At 40.3% G+C, this 21502-nt stretch overlaps 1 protein-coding gene across 4 annotated transcripts in view; it reads right to left on the bottom strand.

The window, feature by feature from the left end:
• The window catches only part of kank1a (KN motif and ankyrin repeat domains 1a), a 56661-nt gene that overhangs the window by 14553 nt on the left and 20606 nt on the right, over window positions 1–21502 (bottom strand). For 2 of the 4 annotated variants that reach the window (XM_023414361.2, XM_023414362.2), the window contains exon 2: window positions 10341–10470. In XM_023414361.2, coding sequence (XP_023270129.1) covers window positions 10341–10377 — 37 coding nt within the window. In that variant the 5' untranslated portion in view covers window positions 10378–10470. Of the gene's footprint in view, window positions 1–10340; window positions 10471–13393; window positions 13441–16287; window positions 16307–21502 lie in introns of those variants that run through there. The other 2 variants (XM_023414363.2, XM_023414364.2) reach the window with 2 other exon arrangements.

A 21502-nucleotide genomic window follows, 5' to 3' on the forward strand; every position in this document is an offset into this window, starting at 1 on the left:
GGACGGACCAGAGTGTGGAAGTGCAAAGCTTGTTGCAGATAAACAGTCTATTGTTTACAAATGTTGGCTAAGAGATGAGCCAACAGGGTCAGTGAGACAGGAAAAAAGACAATGTCAATATTTTCTAGTCCAAAATCCATCCCTCATGTCAGCATCAGACAAGTGACAGACAGAAATTATGAGAAAAAAAAAGCTACAGTGAATTTAGAGTTTCTACACTTTGAACAGATCAATCAAATCTACTTTAATCTTGAGACCAAACTCCAAAGGTCCAGCTAAAAAATGCCCTCTGTCAGTGAGCAGAGATTAGGAGGCTCCACTACAGTCGCACTGTGTTGGCTAAATACAGCGTCTTGTTCTTGGTATGCCTGGAACTCTCCCCAACTAAAGCAAACACAGGCTGGAAATAAACAGCCCGGCTCTTCCTTCCCAGTCCGCCCAGCTTCTCCCGTCAATCCTCTCCATTCAGCTCAAACACAGGAGGGAATTAACAAGGGCTAAAGCCTGCTTCTAAAACCTCAGCACCTTGTTGTTAAAGCTTCACTCACCTCAGACCAACAGCACTTTCTCCATTTTCTTCTTCACTCCCTCCTCTCTCTCTCTCTCTCTCCCTCCACTCTCTCTCTTTCTGTCTGTCTGTGCCGGCAGTTTTAGAGGACAGGATATACTGTACTGAGATCAGGCTGAACTGCTGTTTCTCCTCACTGTGCACTCTTTCTCAATCCTCTCTCCATAAGGGGAAAAAAAAAAAAAAATCCCACTATTGGTGTAAACCAAGCACAGCTCTGCTCTGGCGCACTATTGGACAGCTGCTTCCTCCAATCCCGTGAGGCTCTGAGCCGGGCGCTTCCCTACCCAAATAAGAGTCCTGTTATTCAGCTGAGGGGAGGTGAACTCACGACAATAACAGCCTGTTCTCAAGACAAATCGCTTCTCTGCTGTGCATGTCAAACTTTTATACTCTGGTTTATACTTTGATCCACCTTTTGCAGTGTACACCTTCAATTCCAACTTTCACAGCTATAATTCAAAGCGGGTCCATGTGTAAATAAATCTCTGGATACAGCTGACCTGTTTTTTCAGAAGTAATCTCACCTTTTATAGCAAGTAATGCTTCAAACTAGCAAGTTTTTCATCATTTTATTGATGATTTTATACATTTTTTTCCCCAATTTTAATCTGTAAAACATCTTCAAACTGCTTTCGAGTTGTCAAACCGATGGTTCAAAACACAAAGACATTCAACTTGACTCCATTTACAGTAAACATTAAACCAAATTCACACATTTGAGATGCTGAAACTAGCAAATGATTTAGATTTTTACATGAGAAATGACTTAAACGATCAAAACTGCAGTGAATTTCCTGTCGTTCAACCAATTGCTTCACCTCTAGTTATGAGAACTGCTGTTTTACGAAATTAGAGCAGAATTTTTAAGTTGATCAATGGATTAGACGATCGATAGAAAATACACAAAAGTGCCAAATACTCACTGGGTCCAGATTTGCTGCTTCTTTTCGTTAATTATGATAATAAACAAAAATTAAGGGCATTTTTCACTATTTTCTGACAATTCATATGAAAAACAACAATTTACCAAATTAAATAATGTGCAGAAAATGTGTTAGTTGCATGTATTACTAGCTAAAAGTTCATTTCAACTTTCATGTGTGCTGACTCTGTTTTCTTTCTTCTGCACTGTCTTAAAAAAAAAGTTACATCCTGTTTTTGTTTTTTTTTTTGTTCTTTTTCCTGGTATAAATAATCCCTGTGAGGCAGCACAGTCACAGTCTTGTTTGGAGGACTACCCCCCCTCCTCTGGCACGGGTTCCTGAGCGCTGAGCGGCCTTGTCACTCTCACAGAGGAGTGACAGGCAGCCCTCTGGTACCGCAGGGACCCCCAACAGCTGAGCGATGACCTCATGGGCACGGTACAACCGAAGGGGTCACGCTCCAGTGACGGGGGGAGCCAACAGCGACACTGGCGAGAGCCCGGGAGTCTGCCCCAGTTATCTACAGCTGTTACATTGTCGATTTGACAGGGATTACACAACACTGACTCAGCCACAATCTGCAGCCTTTTCTCTCTGACTCCTGTAATCACTGTCGAGGCCAGGGGACTGTAAAACATGTTTTTGAGCAGATTTTTTTTTTAAAAGTTCTCTTCTTCTTCCCCTTGTACAATCATCCCGGTCTAAAGTTAGACTGTGGGCACAACCAACAAATGAGGCATTTTTTGGAGATGAAGCGATAACCCTGAAACTTTCCCAAATACCTTTTACCAAATTGAGCTCCACCAGTATGACGAAGCCCTGATAGTATTTAAGGAACTTTTAAAAAAGACCTCCACCTAGATAAAAGTAAAGACTCATGTACCTCTGCAGACTGAAGGGTAGAAAAATGTGAGCTTCAATAGCAGGATCCCTCTCCCTTACAGCTTTAGAGGCTGAAGTGGACCATGTTCTGTTTAGTTTACAATACATTTAGTTCATTAAATCATTGCTGTTTTTTCGCCTCGATATTATGAAAACTATCGCATACGGCGGGAAATATTGCGATATTCAATATTATCGAATTTCGGCCCAGTCCTACTTTTGATTTCTTGGGCTGTATATAGAAACTGACAAGCTGTTTCTACTCATCGGACCTGAGCTGCAGCTCAGCTCTCTTCCTGTCTTTGGCTTTCTTCTTCTTCCTTTTGCATAAAGAGAAGTGATGAGTTGAAATAATGTTATAAAATTACTAAATGTAGTGTCTAACTTTTGTTCTGCCATGAACATCATGGACCATCAGAGAAAAGATGGTAAAGTTTGTGGCGTAATGATTGTTATTCTTCAACTAAAGTTACTCTTCAGTTTTGTTTTTTTTGGATAAAGATGCTTTATTTTTCTCTATTTACTGGATACAGATGATTATATTTTATAATTTTTTTCTATTGTCAACCAATCTTATTAAAAAACAACCGGTTAGTTTGTCTCTAAATACTTTTTTTGACTTCTCTTCCATGTCTGACGGTCTCAGCCCCAAACGTATTGATTCCCACTGAATGCTGTAGTTTTGAGCAAATGTTACTCAAACAGGAGGAAATAGTGGATTTGTTTGGGGACTATTTTCAGCGGTGGATTAATCCACATTTGGTTCTCTAATGAGTATTTGGGCAGCAGGACTGTGTGTGTTGGACTGAGTCAAGATAAACTACAATGCGTGTGTGTTCGGACATCGAACATGTGACTCGGTGCAACAGTGTGACTCATTGATCATCGTTTACTTTGTTTATCCAAACATTGCTACAAACGTATTGAACAGTGTCCAGATGTCATTGTTGAACTCCTTCAAAACCTGATGTAGCACAGCACAAAGAAAAAATGACCTTTTTTGGTCACGAGAGTTTTAATTACTGTCCTAAACATGACGCAAGTGCCAAGTCAACAACTTAAAAATAGCATTCAGAGCTTGGCACACAGCCCTGCTTCACTTCTCTCAGCTGGGATATTAAAATATTTCAGTTTAATTACCAAAACATTAAGCTGTGCATTAAATCCAACAGCATATTCTGTATAAAACTCTGCAGCGGGTGAAAAGAAAATGTGGCCGTTAAAATTCCACAAGCTCCTCGCAAAGCGTCTTTAACAGCTGATCTCCAGGCCAGAGGCTCTAAGAGAAACCATGTGCTGCAGGAACACAGTTGTTCTTTAAATTAAGTCGAACACACCGATATCGGAAGAAGCCGCAGTCTAATTACTCACTCTTCCCTTTGGAGCCAGATTCACCCACACACTGACCTGACACCGTTTTAATCATTTCCAGTTTAACAGACGCGTGTTCTGCATTAAACAGCACATCCAAACTTCAGGTCTTCTCTGCACTTTAGCATTAAAGACGTGCCTGTTTGCTTTTTGTATATTTTTTTCCTCCAACATCCTTTCAGTTACTTCTCTCTCTCCTTGTGTTTGCTCTTAAAATATTGCTCTGAAGGCCAATTCGGGCCTTGATGTTAAATCTGTGAGGAAAAACACACAGGCAGGGCTTGGCTTATTTTGCACTGGCTCTGTTAAAAGTTTATATTTAGAGCTGACAAAAGCCTTTTAACATCCAGAGCACCCTCACAGACAGAATAAATTAGGCTACTGGTCTAAATCTGTCTGCCAGTTGTTTGTCTTCCAACCAGAGAATAAAAATATCTGGGTTTGATCTCACTAATGCATTAAGTTTTACTTCTCACTTAATCATAGCTCGGCTTATCTGTCAAACATCAGTGATCTGATTTCAAATCTTATAATGTACCGACGATCAATCAGTGTATAAACCGGATATTACATAGTTTTTTGATTATAGAAATATAGACTCACCACACACCAGGTTATTCTTTTTTTCTAATGAGATGAGATGCAAGATATAATTTTTGGGGGAGGAACACGTTCTACTCCCAGCTTCTTGAATCCTTCAGTTCATCAACATACCATAAAATGTCATTTTTAAAAATCAGTTAATCATTTAAGTTATTTATCACAAAAACTTTGCTGGTTGGTTATAGCTACTTTCCTTTTTAATCGTTGTAAATTGGATATTTTGGACTTTTGGAGATAAAAAGCAGTTAGAAGAGATCAACTTAGGCTCAATGGATTTGCGAAGGGCATTTTTCTGTATTTCCTGATGTTTTATAGATAAATAAGTAATGAATCTATTTATCAGAAAAATAAAATAGAGGAATAACAGAATGATCAGTGGTGAATATGAGGATTTGTTCTCTGCTCTACCAGCATCTTTTTTAGATGTGCAGGAGCAAATAAACTAAATTATGAAATAAAAGTTTCCTGTTTGTACAAAAAAAGTGATAAAAACTTGGAATAAAAGAGTGAAGAAACATAACAAATACAGGAGCTTCCACACAGAACTCATCAGGGGGTCACTGAATAGTTTTCTGAGCATGGTTAGGACCTTCATGGTCACCAGATCTTAGCCCAGCTGAACACCTGTGGGAGGTTTTGGGCCATCGCAATGCTTTCTGCCAAAACTTTACCTACTTCCAAAGGTGCATAGAGAAAGAAAAGAAGACTAAGGAGGTCAAAACTCCAGCAAGGCATTTCGGCTTGTGGTCTTCATGACCCTGATGAAGGCCACAAGCTGAAAGACAGCGGTCTAATAATGAAGGTTTTGGATCATCGTTACCACCAGGCATCAGCAAAACACCATATGAAAGAACATCTTCAAGTTGCTCTGGAGCCTTTGGCGGCCCAACAATCAGTCAAATCAGACTGAGAGAGCAGATCTGATCCAACTACAGGGCGTACAATACTCTGCAGGTCTGAGCTCCAGTCTGAGCCACGCGCACTCTGCTGCATGTCTGGATTCAGAACAGTTATTAGCAGCTAGCCAGAAAGACCTGGACTTGCTACCACACGCCTCACAGCTCCTCTCCTGTGCACCCTGCTGTATCCACCAGACATTTTCAGCTAATGAACGCAGGAAGACAGCTGGAAAGACGAGCCGTGCCAAGTGTTTTTGATTCTGATGGATTTGCAGTGAAGCGTGCGCATTCTCAAAAGTATGAAACTGTAGCTTCTACAAACAAGACGTAACAGCACTGAAGTGTTCAGACCAGATGACATGAACTATGCTTGCAAACGCCCCAAAACACTTTGTTTTTATCCTTATTTCCACTTTTCTGACGGAAAACTCATCAGCATGAAAACAGTGAAAAACTAAACCTCGCTGGTCTCATTCACACAGCTGCAGCTGGAATAATACAGAGAAGTGCTCAAACTTTGAGAGCAAAGCATGATGCAAGTGCCTGGGTGGAGGGGACTCTAGTGGCCCCACACACACACACACACACACACACACACACACACACACACACACACAGAGAGGTCCTTTTCTCATACAACCAGCCTGGTATTTCCTGGCTCTGCCTGCGAGCTGTAAGCGCCTAATTACTCACAAGAAAAAGTAGAGCCAACGTTTGATCAACGCCTCAAACTGCAGCAGCTCCACGTAACGAGCAGCGAGACACATCCGTCCACAAAAAAAAAATAAAAAAAATACAGGAAACAAAACAAGAAACAATAAGTACATTAAAGCTGCACATTCCTGCCCTTTTCCCAGTGAGCAGAGGCCGGACAGACGGAGCTGTGATGTATGAGCTTCTTCTAGAAACTCACACGGCTGTGCCAGGCGCTGCTGCCAAATTCAACAACTTAACTCTGTACATGATGATGCAGACCGGAGGAAATGTTTGGGCTTCCTCTGCAAACACTGAAGCAGTTTGAAAAACTTTGCCCACCTCGGGCCTTTCTCATAGATGGGCAAGGAAAACAATCAGTCACAGACGCTGTGACGGTGCAGACAGGTTTATTTGTAGTGAAGAGAACATTCGAAAACTGATGATTAAATAGGAAATGTTCTGCACTGTCAGAGTCTGGAAGCTAATACTCTGTTTTGGTTTCATAAAATTGTGTGGTTGTTTTTCTCTGGATGTTTCAAATGGTGTGACCGGTAACCTTGGAGACACTAGTTTGACAAAGTAATATAAATAAAACAAAATAATTCGATCTCAGCTGCTGCAGTTCAGATTACCTTGTCCTGTTTTTGCTCTACATTGTGTTATAAACAGCAGATGCAGAAGTTCCTTTCCACCAACAGTACAAAACATGATTTTTGAGTGCCTCGCTCCTTTTGAAGTCTGACGCCAACATCCCCACAAAAAGCTCGTTTTTTATTAATGGGGCTATTATTTATTACTTCACGGTAGCTCCGCCCATCATTGTCTTTATAATACGTCCTCTAAGCAGCATTGCGTCTTCAGGGCAGAGTCGCAATTAGAAAGTGATATGCGACAGGCCGGTTAGCTGGCTAGCTGGTTAGCATGCTAACTTCAGTAAACAAAAAGAAGTGATAGAAATAAGAGTTAACATTGGTATCTCCTTCCGTCACTGGAGACAGCCGTTGGTGAGTAAAGGAATGAAGTTCGATGCTGAACTCACAGCGTTTCTTCTAGACCGTAAGTTTTGCTGTTGTTACATAGCTAATGTTAGCATTAACAGCTGTTCACTTACCAAATAGCTCCTTTGAGTGCAATTAACCGAATGGCTGCGATCAACCAATCTGGTTAAATCATATTATTTATCTTTGTCTTTGGGATCAGTTTCTAATTATTTCACATTGTCCAGCCACTGACTGAAGTACACCACTGTGCAGGTCATCTCTGATTTTCCTAATGACCAGTTTTAATTTTCTACAATAAACTGCTTTACTACAGCGGAGTAATTTGTGTTCTTCCTCTGTATAATCTGCAGTGGCACTAATGCACATGTGCACACCCTCGCACTGTTTGACTCAGCTGCAGCAGAGACACATTTCACATCCTGACAATGGGCCTGATATCTGCACAATGAGATACAGTCACACTTAAACAGACCAGAACTACATTAATTCATCACCCATTGTTGCATAACGACAGTAAGAGTCCGGAGCCGTCAACAATTACACTGTTCAGTTTACAAAAACACAGCGCCGTGCCCCCTTTGGCACACATTACTCTAACCTCACAGCACTTACAGAACCAGAAACACACACACACACACACACACACACACACACACACACACACACACACACATAATAGGAGAGTGAGTGAACAGTACCATGGGGTATTTTAAGTGCTAGCTGGGTCTGTCCCTGCTGCAGACACCGAACCACTTCAGTGGGTTTGAATGAGCTGCAGGGGGGGGTCAACAAATCAGCCCCTGGGTTTTCTGTCCACAGCAGACTGGTGGTATTCAGACCAGGCCAACGCCACGATGGTCTGCCCTGAGCCATGACTCAGCCTCTGCAGGGTTTTTAATTTTAGACTTTCACTCAGGGTCCCCTCTCAGGGACAATGGATTTGATGTTATGTTTTTTTTAACATAAAGCACCAAAAAGAAATGTTAATCTGGCACCAAATAAAACATCACACGCAAGATTCACTTTGAAGATTGTGATCATTAGTAACCGTCAACATCAATACTGTTCAGAACGTTGTTTTACAGCACAAATGTTTTACAGACCACATTGAGAAAATGTTTTTGGAATAGTATTTCTATATAATTTACTGTAGGCAAACTGAATGTAGCGGCTGTTACTCAAGTGAAATTGAGATCAGCTGAGGTTTTATCTGAAAAATGTGCTTGATGCTTTGTGGAGGCGTCCCACAGCCCACATTTGGCAGTTATTTCATCTGAGAAGGGTCTTCCTGGCTTGAAAATAAAGATGCAATATTATTGTCTTGTGTGGAGGCTCAGACCACCTATAATTATCTCTGTAACAATGTCTAAATCAGCATGAATAAAAAATAGAGAACCCCCCCCTCCCCAATATTAGCAGTAGTACCGCTTGGAAATGAACAGAAAAAGACAATTAGACTCAATCTTTTCCATGTTGGTTAATCCTATCTTCAATGCGCGCCTTCACAAACTATCCCCTTAAAAAACACCTAATGTTTAATCGCCACTGGACCTCTGTTAGTTTAAAAATTTCGGGTCTGGACGAGCAGAAACTGAGACTTTTATAAAGGTGGACACAGACACCCTCTTCGCTTCCTGACTGGGTCTTATCAGTCGCAACTGCCGGACAGTAGTGAATGCAACATGGATAGCGACCAAAGGTAACACCACCAATGTGTTTAATCACTTGGAGCACAATCGCGTCGCCGAATATGAAGAGTGCATGAATGAAAAAAAAAAAAAAACTGAAGCAGATACTCTAATAATAAAGAGTAGAACTACAGTTGTTACACAACAAAACCCTCAGCTTACAGCATTTAGGCTCTCCTTGTTTTATGCCTTTTAAAATTACATTTCCTTTGCTGAAGAGATACCGCATCAGCGTCCAGCCATAACCTTGAATGTCGCTGACTGATTGAGTGAGTGACTAAACTACACCACTGGCAGTGTTGACAACTTACCCCTTTTGTCACTAGATTTCCCCCTTTAGTAAAGTGTAACAGAGCCGGACACTTTAAAACACAACAGACCAACATCACAGATTCAGACAAAGGGATGACCGGGTCGTCTCAATGGCCAATCTACCCGATCAATTAATTATTTAGAATAGAACATATCCAATACCCAGCACTGGGTTCTGTCCTGGTGCATTCCCACACTAAAGGTTGAATATCACCATATTCCTGAAATTCTTTCTGTGCAGCAGGTGACCACTTTGGTATGTTAACTGCCAACTCTGCAGAGGAGCTATTTATACAGCGTGAGGGGGGAGGAGGTTAGCGCTGTTAGCGTAGCATTCCTCCGCTTTTTTTTTTTTTTTTTTTCACATTCTGTAAAAACTGACAATAAAACACCCTTTGTTGGGTCTCAACCTTTGAGACCATACCTCAAGAAAATTTGGATTTGCTTCAGAGTCGTGCACGCACTCGTAGCAGACTGACGCTGACAGCGGCTTGTGTGCAAGCGTCCTGCTTTCCTGTGCATTCCTGGAGGGATTTTGGGAGCAAGAAGTTTCACTCTCTCCTGTTAGTCGTCCCAGGAATGTGAGCCGTCTGCAGGTGTGTGTTCAGAGCTGACAGCGTTTATTTCACACCGAGGCGTGGAAATCTTCTCTACATGTGCGTCCGTGTGAACGCAAGAGCTCAGTGTGTTTTAGAAGCGCGAGAGGAACAACTTTAAGGAGCAACTTAGTTTGGACATTTTTTCTTTCTCTCCCACACCACCACCTAATGTTTAACATTCCTGCAACTATATGAGAAAACTATGGTAACAAGCACAGATGAAAATGTGCTTTAGATATTTAAAAAAAAAAAATCTTTTTTAGTATTTGAATTAATTTCTGCTGATGATATTCATTAAAAAGAATAATTCATTTTGAAATATACAACTAATCTGCTGACTTTCTGTAGACTGGTATATCATGTGTTCTTATCCAAATGAACAACCACAAGAAAATTGTAAATAATAACCAGTTTAATAAACCTGAAACTGGACACCTCATCCACACTTAGCCCCATTGTGTCCCCGTCAGGCTGAGTTTTATTTAGCAGGGATGAGCACATACTGTTCATGATGCAGCCATGAGGCACTTGACATGTAGGGATGCATTTACTAACAATGCGCCATGGGAAAACTGACTTTGCCCACCTCCGACCCACTGACTACAATATCATCACAGTATGAGATTGGAAACAAGGTAAATATAAGATCTTCAAAATGCAAATTCACACAAGACACATCAAATATTAAAAAAAGAAAGAAAAAAACATGCTACTGCATTAAGAAAAGCACGCAAAATCACAATTAAAAATAAATGGAAGCAGGAAAATAATAATGCAACAAAGGGGTTTTGTTACCTGGGCCGTTGCCATTCACGTGCATGGTTTGAGCCATGGCTGCAGCTGTGTGCTCTCAGTCCCAGAACAAGACCTACTGCAGTCATGCAACTGCCATGCATCAAGTCCAGATTACCATGCAACCTGCAAGCTGAGACAAAACACAAAGGAAACATTTACTCACATGTCAAGTTAGTGATGAGAGTCAGCGATTACAGAAAGCTCTTTATATCAGAGCTCATACATCATCAACAGGGCTGCAACTAATGATTATTTTCAGTAACGATAAAATAAAATTCATGCCAATTCATTGTTTATTAACTGAGCAATTATTATACCAACACTAAACATCATCATTATTATCCAAAAATAAAGCATCATCACAGGTACAAACATTAAAAACACCAAGAAATTACAAACAAAACTTTGAAACAAAGGTTGTCACGGCAACACGACCCATTGACAGAGTATTATTTTTGCTCATGTTTATGAACCTAAACAGAGAAACACTGACTGAGTGTGCATGTCAGGTCTCCATCCAACATGTGTTTTAAGTCCCGTTACACAACAGCCGCTCTTAACGTGGTCGGCGGCGCCGGCCTCTGCTTCTTCACAGGTGTGTGTGTTTGCGTCTGACATTTATGAACATAGAGGTTCCTGTGTGCACGGTTCTGGTCATTATCAATGGATATATTATGAACAGAAACAAAAGAGCTATTCTCTCTCTCTTCTCATAAAAAAAAAAAAAAAAAAAAAAAAAAAAAGAGGAGGCAATGTGAGGGGGAAAAAAATCAACTTCATGTGCCACACAGAGAAACCACTGATCTGTTAGAAGCATCTGAAGGGGCAGAGATGCAGACGAGGTTTGGTTCTGATAGATTCAAGTCAATAGGCCGAGGACGTCAAGCCATATTTACCTGCTCCCTTATAGCAGGTTACTGATCTGTCTAATTTACTCTTGTTCACTAAAACAGCAATTCCTAACTTTCTGTGGTCTGATGTTCATCCACACCGCCTGACATGTTCCCAAACACGTTCATTTGAACTGATTTTAAACTGGATGTTAACGAGCACTGCTAATAATATAAATCAAAAATAGATTGTGTTTCAACTGTTTATCTGTTACTTAACAGCCTCTATTCCAACCATTTATCTTTTACTTTTAGTTACTTTATTTTAAGAATGTATCCATTACTTTTAGAAACCATCTTAACTTTTTAGTTGATGAATTACTTTTACGTGTTCATTTCTGCAATTACTATTAGACCTACACCTATTATTTCACGTTTTATTCCTTTATTTATTTTTATTTTTTTACCTGCTATTTAAGTTTTCCTCATATCTTGAAAACTGCAGTAGTTACCCCCCTCCCCCTAGGGTACAAGTTTGGGAATAACTGAACTTAAAGTCAGTATATCAGGAATATGTAAGTGCTGTAATATCAACAATCCAGGGCTGTTTATTTTCATCTTTTGGGAATAAACAGTGTTGATCCCGACTGTTTAAAAACCAGGTTTAAGAAAATGTATACAACAAAAATACTGGCGAAAACACAGATTTCAAAAACACAATCTTCTGTGCGATCACTATTGTTTAACTTGTCTACAGGTTTCTGTTTAATTAAAAAGGCAATTAGTCGCATAGTCAGCAGGTATTTAATTTACTTTTTTGTCTTTACCGTATTGTTGTTTTTTTAAGGGAAATCAATAAAATAAAAAGAGATTTTCCCACACTAACTAAAATACTACATCTATTATGATATAGTTCATATTCCAAACAAACTGTACATTGATAAGATGATGTATGTTTGTGTGTTTTTGGCAAATCCAGGGACAAAACTGATAAATCTAGGTTTTTCATCAGTTTGATGCACAAAAGAACATTAAAAGTAGTTTTGCTCATTAATCTTCAATGCCCACAGCTGTCTAATACAACAAGGAACTAGAAGTGGTTCATCAACATCTACCTGTTGTCAGAATAGCACAACTGCAGATCAATAACAGTCTTCTGATACACACAGCGAGTCGGAGGGGACGTCTGAAAGGTCAGTCTCTCAATAGTTTCTTTTGCAGACGACCTTTCACTCATCTGCAGCACATGCAGAGCCTTGTTTACAGTTCGCATCCAAATAAAGAAGCGCGGCTATGTCATTAGGCTGATGTGTCTAAATCCTGACTGTCCGTCCTCCTGAGGGACTGATATAGACCTGACACAGAGAGGAGAGAGCACCGAACTGTTCCAGCACCCAAATAAACCACGTCCATGTTTCTGGAAAGTCTGAAGCCCCTCCTCCTCGACTGAGCTGCTGCCCCCCACGATTTAAATCAGCGACAACAAATTACTACAATATTCATTTCGATGTGAACGCCTCAAAAGTGCATTTTACGTGTGCTAATTAGGTTCATTTGTGTCTGCTGCTTTAGAGAACAGGAAGAGGACGACAGAGTGAATGTAGATCGACCAAAATAAAAGAGAAAGAATCAGTTGGAAACAATTTATACTTATGGGAAGTTTCATTTTAACACCTAACACATACATTGAAGTTACTAATGAGCTCAGCAATGGTAAATATAGCTAAAACAGCAAATATGATTATAGGAAGCACACAGATGTATCAATCATGATGCGAATATTAGGGCCCCGAAAAGCTGTATTTAGAGTCAACAGCCCCTGTTGACAACACTGTTTACAACCTTACATTTCAATTATGCTTTTAGCTGAATAAGCTGATTCCGACAGTAAGACGTAAAGGTTTAACCTCCTGTTAGTTGCAGATTTGTTGCACACAACGCAATTACAATTGTAAACTAGTTAAACTGTTGTGTAGAATTCCTACAGAGCCAATACAGTGGACAGCATTTTGATGTTTCTAGTCCAGACTGTTATTGTTATTGATTGAATTGACACTTCCTGTTATTGGTAACAACAATAAGTGTGCAGAAAAGATGAAAGGAATGAGCTGGACACAGACAAAGTGAGTCATGCCGGCTCTCCCGTCACATCCAAATGCAGCTTCGACAGTTTTAAAACATGTTGCAAACTTCATGCAAAGAGACTAAGAACATCAGACTGACCAAACATCTCCCAAGCGTCCTGCTCCATGGGCTGCCAGAACGCAAACCTGCAGGAGGGAGCAGGAAATCCTCAGATAAACCAACAGAGAGGAAAACTTAACTCAGATTATGTCCTTCCTTGTCATGACTATCATCATCATCATCATCATCATAATCATCATCGTCATCACTTATCCACGAGTTCTTTAAGAAGCTGACAGATGAAGGTTGGGCACATTGTCCATCACTGGCTTTGAGAGCGTCATAGAAGCTAGCACAGGAGGAGATATCAAAATAAAGCTGGTCCATCAAAATTAGTGGTCGGCTGTAATATTTGAAGTTTTACATTCACAGCCATTATCGTTTGTATTTCATAAAAGCCATTTTTAAAAATGATGACGGTAATGTTAATGATCTATGAGCCGAATGAGATGAGTTCAATGCATGAAAGCAAACTGTGTGGAACCTTTAGAGTTTGATCTAGTTGACCTGCAGCTCACGGTGCCTCGCTGCGTCTGTATTTTCAGAATCCAAGAAAAAAAAGAAAAAAAAAAAAAAAAAAAAAAAAAAAAAAAAAAAGAGCCCTCCTCTCCTGCCGGGGTTTTAAAGGACTCTTGTGGGCTTTTTCAATTCTTTTCTCTCAGTTCATGATCAACAAGCTGCACATTTTTACTCATTTTTTTTACTACTCTGTTCACTGAGACGTACTAGTGTTTCAGTATTTGTTTGGAAACCCTCAGGATAGTCTGAGTTCTCAGCTTGTTGCGTAATATCTCAGTAAAACTGGGCGGTCTCAGTTGAAGGTAAAATCTTTTTTTTTTTAGATTTAAATGTCACATGCATGAGTTCCTGGGTTAAAAGCGGCTCCGAGGATTATCACGTTACATTTCTGGACCTTTTACTCAACACATGTTTGAAAGAATTGATTCCAACAAATTGTTGTTTTTTTACAATTTCTTGTCCTGGGGATCATGTGAGGTCAACAGTGAAAACAAGGCGTTATTGCTGCAGGTCGAGGCCTGCGGGATCTGATGCACAGTCGCACCTACAGCAGACATACACAACAACAGTTGTGAGGTCACATATTTGTTTGGCTGTTACATGTTTTAACCTTCATTAAAAACAACAACACCCGAGATCTCCCATTCCAACAATCAAGCTCATGCAGCTTACCTGTAACTCTCATTCTAACTTCCTCCCACTGCCCGCAGGTAGCAAACACACAACTGACTCCACAAGCCCCCCGACAACGAGCCTATACCCAGCGAGCCCTCTGAGCGGGAGGGATAAGTTTCACGGCTAAGATTAGACGACTTCCTCAGATGACAGCCAAACGATCTGTGTCCTATAAGAGGAAACAGGACTTTAAGGCTGTTTGGGCAGAACCGACCCCGGCGCTGGGCCTCCAGGTGAAACGCATGGCAAGTTAATGTAGTTAACAACCTCCGGTCACTGTTCAGTCCCCCCCCCCCCCGCTGACCTTCAACTCGTGGCTGAAAAACAGCTAATGAGCCAGACAATAGAACGTAACGGCAAGCCTTTTCATACACAGTTACTTATTAACCAACAACGGCAGCGTTTTCCCTTCAGGCCTCAGCTGCTGCAGGTGCAGACCAAGAGAACAAAACAAAAAGCCAAAATCACCAAATATTAACTGGACTGAGCTGAACTTTCAAAATAAAAGACGTGTTTATCAGGAGCTAGATTACACATTTAGCTATTTAACAGTGAAAACATGTTATGCACTTGTGTTAATTTAAACATTTTACATTTTTTACATTTGGATGTTTGGATACAGATCAATCCTACAATAATCAATAACATAAGCACAATAAATTAGATCTGAAACAATCTATATATTTTTAAACTGAATAGTTTGGAAGTTATGGACCATTTTCATGAACTTAGTTTAGCTGTTTTCACTTTTCTTTCTTTTAAAAAGACTAAATGATCAAAAAGTAATCATCAGATTAATAAATCATTAAAAAAAAAAAAATTAATTAGCTGCAACTATACCTTGTTCTTGTCGTGTCATACTTACTTGCTAAACTGCATTGCAAGTCATTTTTATTTGCTCATTAAACAACAGGAAATCACTAAGTGGAATAACACCAACATCCACCTGTTACATCATCAACCATGTCCGAGCTGTGACTTTCCCTCCTTGTGTTGCAATAAGTGGCAACACACGTATGAAAACCCACATTTTATTGAACCACTGATGTTTAAAATAATTATAAAATTCACAGTTAAGAGGCTTTAACTCCTGTGTGTTCTGTTAAGCAGAGTGTGTCCAGTGTTTGCAATAAGAGCTGAAAACATTCAAACTGCGCCTCAACTAACAAGTACTTTCATTATTGATTAATCTGCGTATACATTTTTCCATTAATTTCAGTCTATGAAACATCGAAAAACTTGCTGAACTGAAACGTCTTCAAACATTTTGTTTTGTTCAACTTAAAAGTCTAAAAATAAATAAATTCAGTTGACAATGATACAAGTCAAAGAAAAGCAGTAAATTATCTCTCAAGAGGCTGAAATTTTTCTACAGTTGCTCATTATTTTTCTGCAAATTGATGAATCATTCCAGCTTTAACTCAGACAGTTAAATACTGTGGATCTAAACTGGCTGACAAACTGGTGCCAGAAGCCAAAACCTAGTAGTTGTCCCAGTCAAATGTGGCATTATATTACACAGCAGCATTGTTAATCTCCTGTAGTATCACAGTAGTATTTTTATTTCTGCTTTCTAGGACCTTGAAGGCATCGTTGAGCTTCTTAAGTAGCTGGTTTCATTGTGTTCACAGGGAAAACCAAACTATCAGTCTATCCTGGTGGCCTTTTAGACTAACCCAACGCTTTACAAATGAATGTTTCCATTTAGTCAAAGACAAGATAAAGACGCTATGACTCACCAGAACTCACAGAACAAACAGATGTATAAGTTGATCTTATCCAAGCAGAGCTCACAAGCTTTCCTTAGAAGTAAAATGAAAAAAAAAAAGAGGCCAACGACATTAACCGAGAAGAGCCAGAATAACTTGTTTTGTTCCTCTTCAGCTGTTACATAAATATGAAACACGCACGAATAGCGTCCAGTGACAGCCAGTGATCTGCAGTGACAGGTCAGGTCAGGTTCCTCCTCACAGATAGGTGTGTGCCTGTGTTTAAAAGAAACCCGCCTGAATGATTTATTATGATACGCGAGGCTTGACATGCAAGATTAACAAAAACAGATGCAAACTAACAGTGGAGCGGTTCAGGCGAAGCGACTAATCAAACAGTCGTATATCAAACTTTGTTTTCATGGTTAAACACTGTCCAAATCACAGAGCACACGGAAATAAAAGAGGCTCCTCAAATTATTCATTTGTTCCCTAGATTTTATACTTTTTACCCAAATAATAAGTTCTCATGAATTACTAATCAAGGTTTTGGAGCACTTCACTGATTGACAATAAATACAAAAAAAACAAGGTCTATCAAAGCAGAGCTGAAACAACTAATCAATTAAGCTGAAGTGACAGAAAATAAATTGGCAAAAAGTTTAGTAACCAACTTTGGGTTAAGCAAAACAAACAACATGAAAATCTAGGCCTCGGTAAATTGTGATCAGTGTTTGTCACCATTGGACATGTCGTTAATCACATGATTACTTGAATAAGAAAATACCAGGCAGATAAATTGATCTGTGAAACAACCATTAGTTGCTGAAGGAAAGCGTGTGACTCATCAGAGCAACTGAACTAGTTCAACAACTCAAAGAAAACAAGATGTCTTGGGCTGCAACCTCGCGATTATTTTCATTCACTTATTCCACCACTGAGCCAAACAATCAGGGCTTTTATTGTGAAAACATCCATGCAGGCCTAAATGGCGCGCAGTGTGTCTAGACCCATTTCTCTGCTGTATAAACTGACCACCTAAAGAAAAGTCACTTCTTGACAGGATGTGGTGCCACTGTTCACATTTTCCACTGTGAAAACACACGAAGCTCTGTCTTTGTTAACTTGTGCGTCAACAGTAAACGGCATGAAAAGTTGAGACGGGACTGTAAAGGTTGCAAACCCGCTGCGCTGAATATTCAACAGGCTTGTTTTTCCCCTAATAAAAGCTGGGGCTACAGCTTTTAATGGAGGGAAACAGCCTCAAGAGAAGCTGGGATACTTTTATTCAGAGAGGATTCAGTGGTATGAAAACAAACTGTTTTGTGCAGCAGCATGTCGAGCATTTATCCTTCTGTGGACAATCGACATGGTCGTGCACGGTTCTTTTTCAGTAGCGTGCAGGAGCGACAACCAAGGGGGAAAAAAAAGACAACAAAGTCCTTTGTAACCAGACAATTACTGTATGTGTCTGCGCTGGTAGGAACAGTGCTAACGTCTACATGTGTGTGTCGGCATAATTGCAGAACAAGCAGTGGCTGCTTGTCGTCTCAGCTCTGCATCTGGCCCTCGTTAGGAAATGCCTTTGAAGCTTTGTAGGAGAATCTGCTGTGCCGACTGTGGAGAAGACGTGGGCCGGGTGAGGAGGTCAGACGCCTCAGCACTGACGTTCACTACCGTTTGGCAGCGATGGCCGCCGTGCTGACCCTGCGTTGTTCTGTCCGATGGTTCGTTTCCCTTTGATGTCCTGCGTGAGCCTGCTGTGTTCAACTCTGGAAAACCAGGCTCAAAGCCTTTCAATTATCCCGGTAAGGAGGGAGGAACTTACAGAGCTGAAATGATTTTGTCTTGTACTTTATGAGTTTACTGTCAGGAGGGTGGCAGTCTCTAGAGAGGTCACAAGGTCAGAGGAGGAAAAGGAAACACTTCCAGCTACACCCAAGTGGCTAAAAGTAAAGACTTCCCATCTTTAGGAGGATGTGGAAGCTTTTTCTGAGGCAAAATAGAAAGTTAATAAAAACTTACTCAAATTAGAAAATAAATTTCAAAAAGCTGGAGGGAACTCATGGAAAAAAGCATCATTTATGGTCATGGGTCAAGTCAGCATGCTCACAACGACTATGTTAATATGTTGATTTTAGCCGTTTTAGCAGTATTGGTTGATTAGAGTTTAGTATGTATAATGTTCATCACCTTAATTTATTGTGTTAGCATGCCAACAATTTCTAACTGCTGTTAAAAAGTACAGATGCTAATGTCTCCAGTTTTGCAGGTATTTGGTAAATAAACCAAAGGGTTGGGCAAAGTAAACTTCTGACCGGATGACATGCCAGTTTGAGGGTGGACATGAGTTGATGTTTGACCCAAAAAACTGTTAAGTCCGGATACATCACTTCTCATAGCGAGGCTAATTGTCATTTCCCCACAGATGTAACTATTTGTAAGTTTTCTCTACTGCCGAACGTGGATTTCTTGCCGGGAGCGGGTGATTGCATCTCGACAAGCGCTTCAACCATCGTTGCGTTTACAAGACAAGAGTTTATAATAAGTTGTCTGAGCAGCGCTACGTCTTCAGAGCAGATTCGAGGCTATAGTGAGTCGCTATTGGAAAGTGACAAGACTGGTCTGGAGGCTAACTGGTTAGCGTACTAACATTGGCGTTGCTCGCCACCTCTGGAGACAGCTCTTGGCGAGTAAAGGAATGAAGTTTGATGCTGAACTCACAACGTTTCTTCTACTAAGTAAACAGCTGTTAATGCTAACGCTAGCTATGTAGCAACAGCGCAACTTACAAATGGCTACTTTAAACTGAAAACTTAAGAGCTTGAAACAGCAATCATGCCAATGTTATTGTCTGGAGTAACCCTACTCTTGTTCTTATTTAAGTCTTTGTGCTGCATCAAACAGTAGCGCTGGTAGACAACAGTAAAGGAGAAGACTTGTATCTAATGAATATGACAATGGAAAGACACATAACTTAAAATCTTGCACACAAAATGCTCAAAACAACAACTGTACCTTTACAAAAAGGGCTCAGAATGCTTTTCTTGTCAAACAACTGGAAATCCAGCAGTTCCCCAAGAATCAAATCCTGACATTCAAGTGTCCGACAATCAGGTGCGTTCGGTCAGCGGTTACAAGAAACCAGAACAGCACGGCGGCCAAAGTGGGATCGCATAAAGAGAGAGGATGAGTCAACCTTCAGTCATTCCTGTCGCTGTATAATCACACATCAAGTTATTTCTGGTGCTATCACTTTCAACTCCCTGCCATTCTTCCGCCTGTGCACAACGATAAACATAGCATTTAGGAACGACAACCGATTGCTCAATTAAAATCAACGAAAATTACACATGCACCCCTGTCATTACATTCCCGGTCATCGTTCATTCCTCTTTCCAACCATTTCTACCTCACTTTTTATCTCTTTCAGAAAACTTGTGCAGTGTGCATTCTGAAATAGATGCTTGGGAACGGATCCTTGTTTTTTCAAGATAGGAAAAGACATAAACAGAGATCTTCTGAGCATTAAACTTCTGGCCTCTGGAGCGAGGATGTCAAATTACAGAGCATCAGATTGAGCCATCTGCGAGACACATGCGGAGCCGTCTAAAGCCAGCTGAATCTGAAATCTACAGCATATTGTACTGTTTAAAAAAAAAAGTAAAAAATTCCGCAGCAGCCCAGATGCGTTGCAAATGTGGTGAGGGTTTATGTAGGAGTGAAAAATGTGAAGTCCAGAGTCTGAGAGGAGCCAAAGGCAGCTCATTCAGTCAAGTCGTTCCATTTGTGTCAGGAGATAAATTCAAGGCACAGAGCAAGGTTACGGTCTGTACTCAAGTAACAGAGAGTATTAAAAACACATTCGGTGTATTCAGAGAGGAGAAAACAACCTCCTACTCTCAAGACAAGTGAGAATACGTCCGACACACAAACACCACACACACACACAGGAATGTGATACGGCCAGTTCTGGAAATGACCGCAGTCCTTTCTTTTGCATTATGACAAACTCATCCAGCAGAGGTTGTTGCACCATTAGAGAGGTTAACAAACACCTACTCAAAGAATCTTCTTTCATCTGATGCATTTTACAGACGGAGTTGGTTTGATACTCAAATGTAATTAAATGGTCACTAAAACAACGCATATCTCATTAGTTAGTATCACTCGGTCTCTTATTAGACTTCCATTTGAAAATTTTTAGAAACGTGTAGAAATGAAAACCAAGGTTCACTCTCAGATGTTTTTTTTATACATCTATGCTTTTAAAGTTGTGCAACACCATAGTCTTCGTATTGTTAGTTTTGTTTTTCACATAGGTACAAGCGAATTAGAATAAATACTATTATAAGCTCTTAAGAGTCTCTTTGATTGTCTCTATTCTAAGAATGTGCTTTATCTTGTTCAACCACATTATCCTGCAGCTGCTCTCCAGAGGTTCAGTGTCCCCTCGGAGGAATTTGGTACAAGACAGTCAAATGCAAATAAAATGGTTTAAACAGGATCCACCTCAGTCTTTCACAGCTCACACTGCTTGATTCCACAGTATCTTTGTTTATCATCACCCCGACATGATTTAGCCTGTAGAAGGCTGGGGGGTTAAATATCTGGCAGATTCACTCCACCACCTCCAGCATTATTACGTTATTATTAAGTTTTTGCCAAGTTGCCAACAGCTTGTCTCATCTTTTATTGGTTCAATTAGATCTAGCCTTTATCTTGTTTGAGGTAATAACACTTAATGTGTTTCCAGAGAAAATACAGGTGCAATGTATCTGCAGCAGTAACAACGTTTTGGAAAAGTCTTCAGTGATTTGAGGATCATCTTCACCCTCAACAACCACATTTAGTGCTGTGTATTATTAAAGAAGCGTGACCTCTTGCTCTTTCATTTGAGGTGATGATCAATCTGACATCTGAAGATTGTTTTCACCTTTCTCACCCACACATTGTTCCTCAAACACCTGCATGTCCAGAGCTTAACTTTACCCTTTATAGTTTATCATTAATTAGACCTTTCAGCTCACTGCGGCATCCACTTGTCCCGAGCGGTGATTTAGTTCAGGACACACACAACTCTCCCCACAGCCCTCCTCTGAACACAGCAACTCCTTCGGTTGACAACACTGCCCCCTAGAGGAGAAAGATGGCTCTGATCCAGAGAGCATGTTGGACTCTAATAGTACAACTACAAAAGTGGGAAAGTAGGATGTTTGTAAATCACATTTACTCTCCACATTTC

The sequence above is a fragment of the Seriola lalandi genome, unplaced genomic scaffold, assembly GCF_002814215.2.
Source record: "Seriola lalandi dorsalis isolate HSWRI2012SDOR001 ecotype SW California unplaced genomic scaffold, Sedor1 jcf7180002054524, whole genome shotgun sequence".
Classification (NCBI taxonomy): Eukaryota; Metazoa; Chordata; class Actinopteri; order Carangiformes; family Carangidae; genus Seriola; species Seriola lalandi.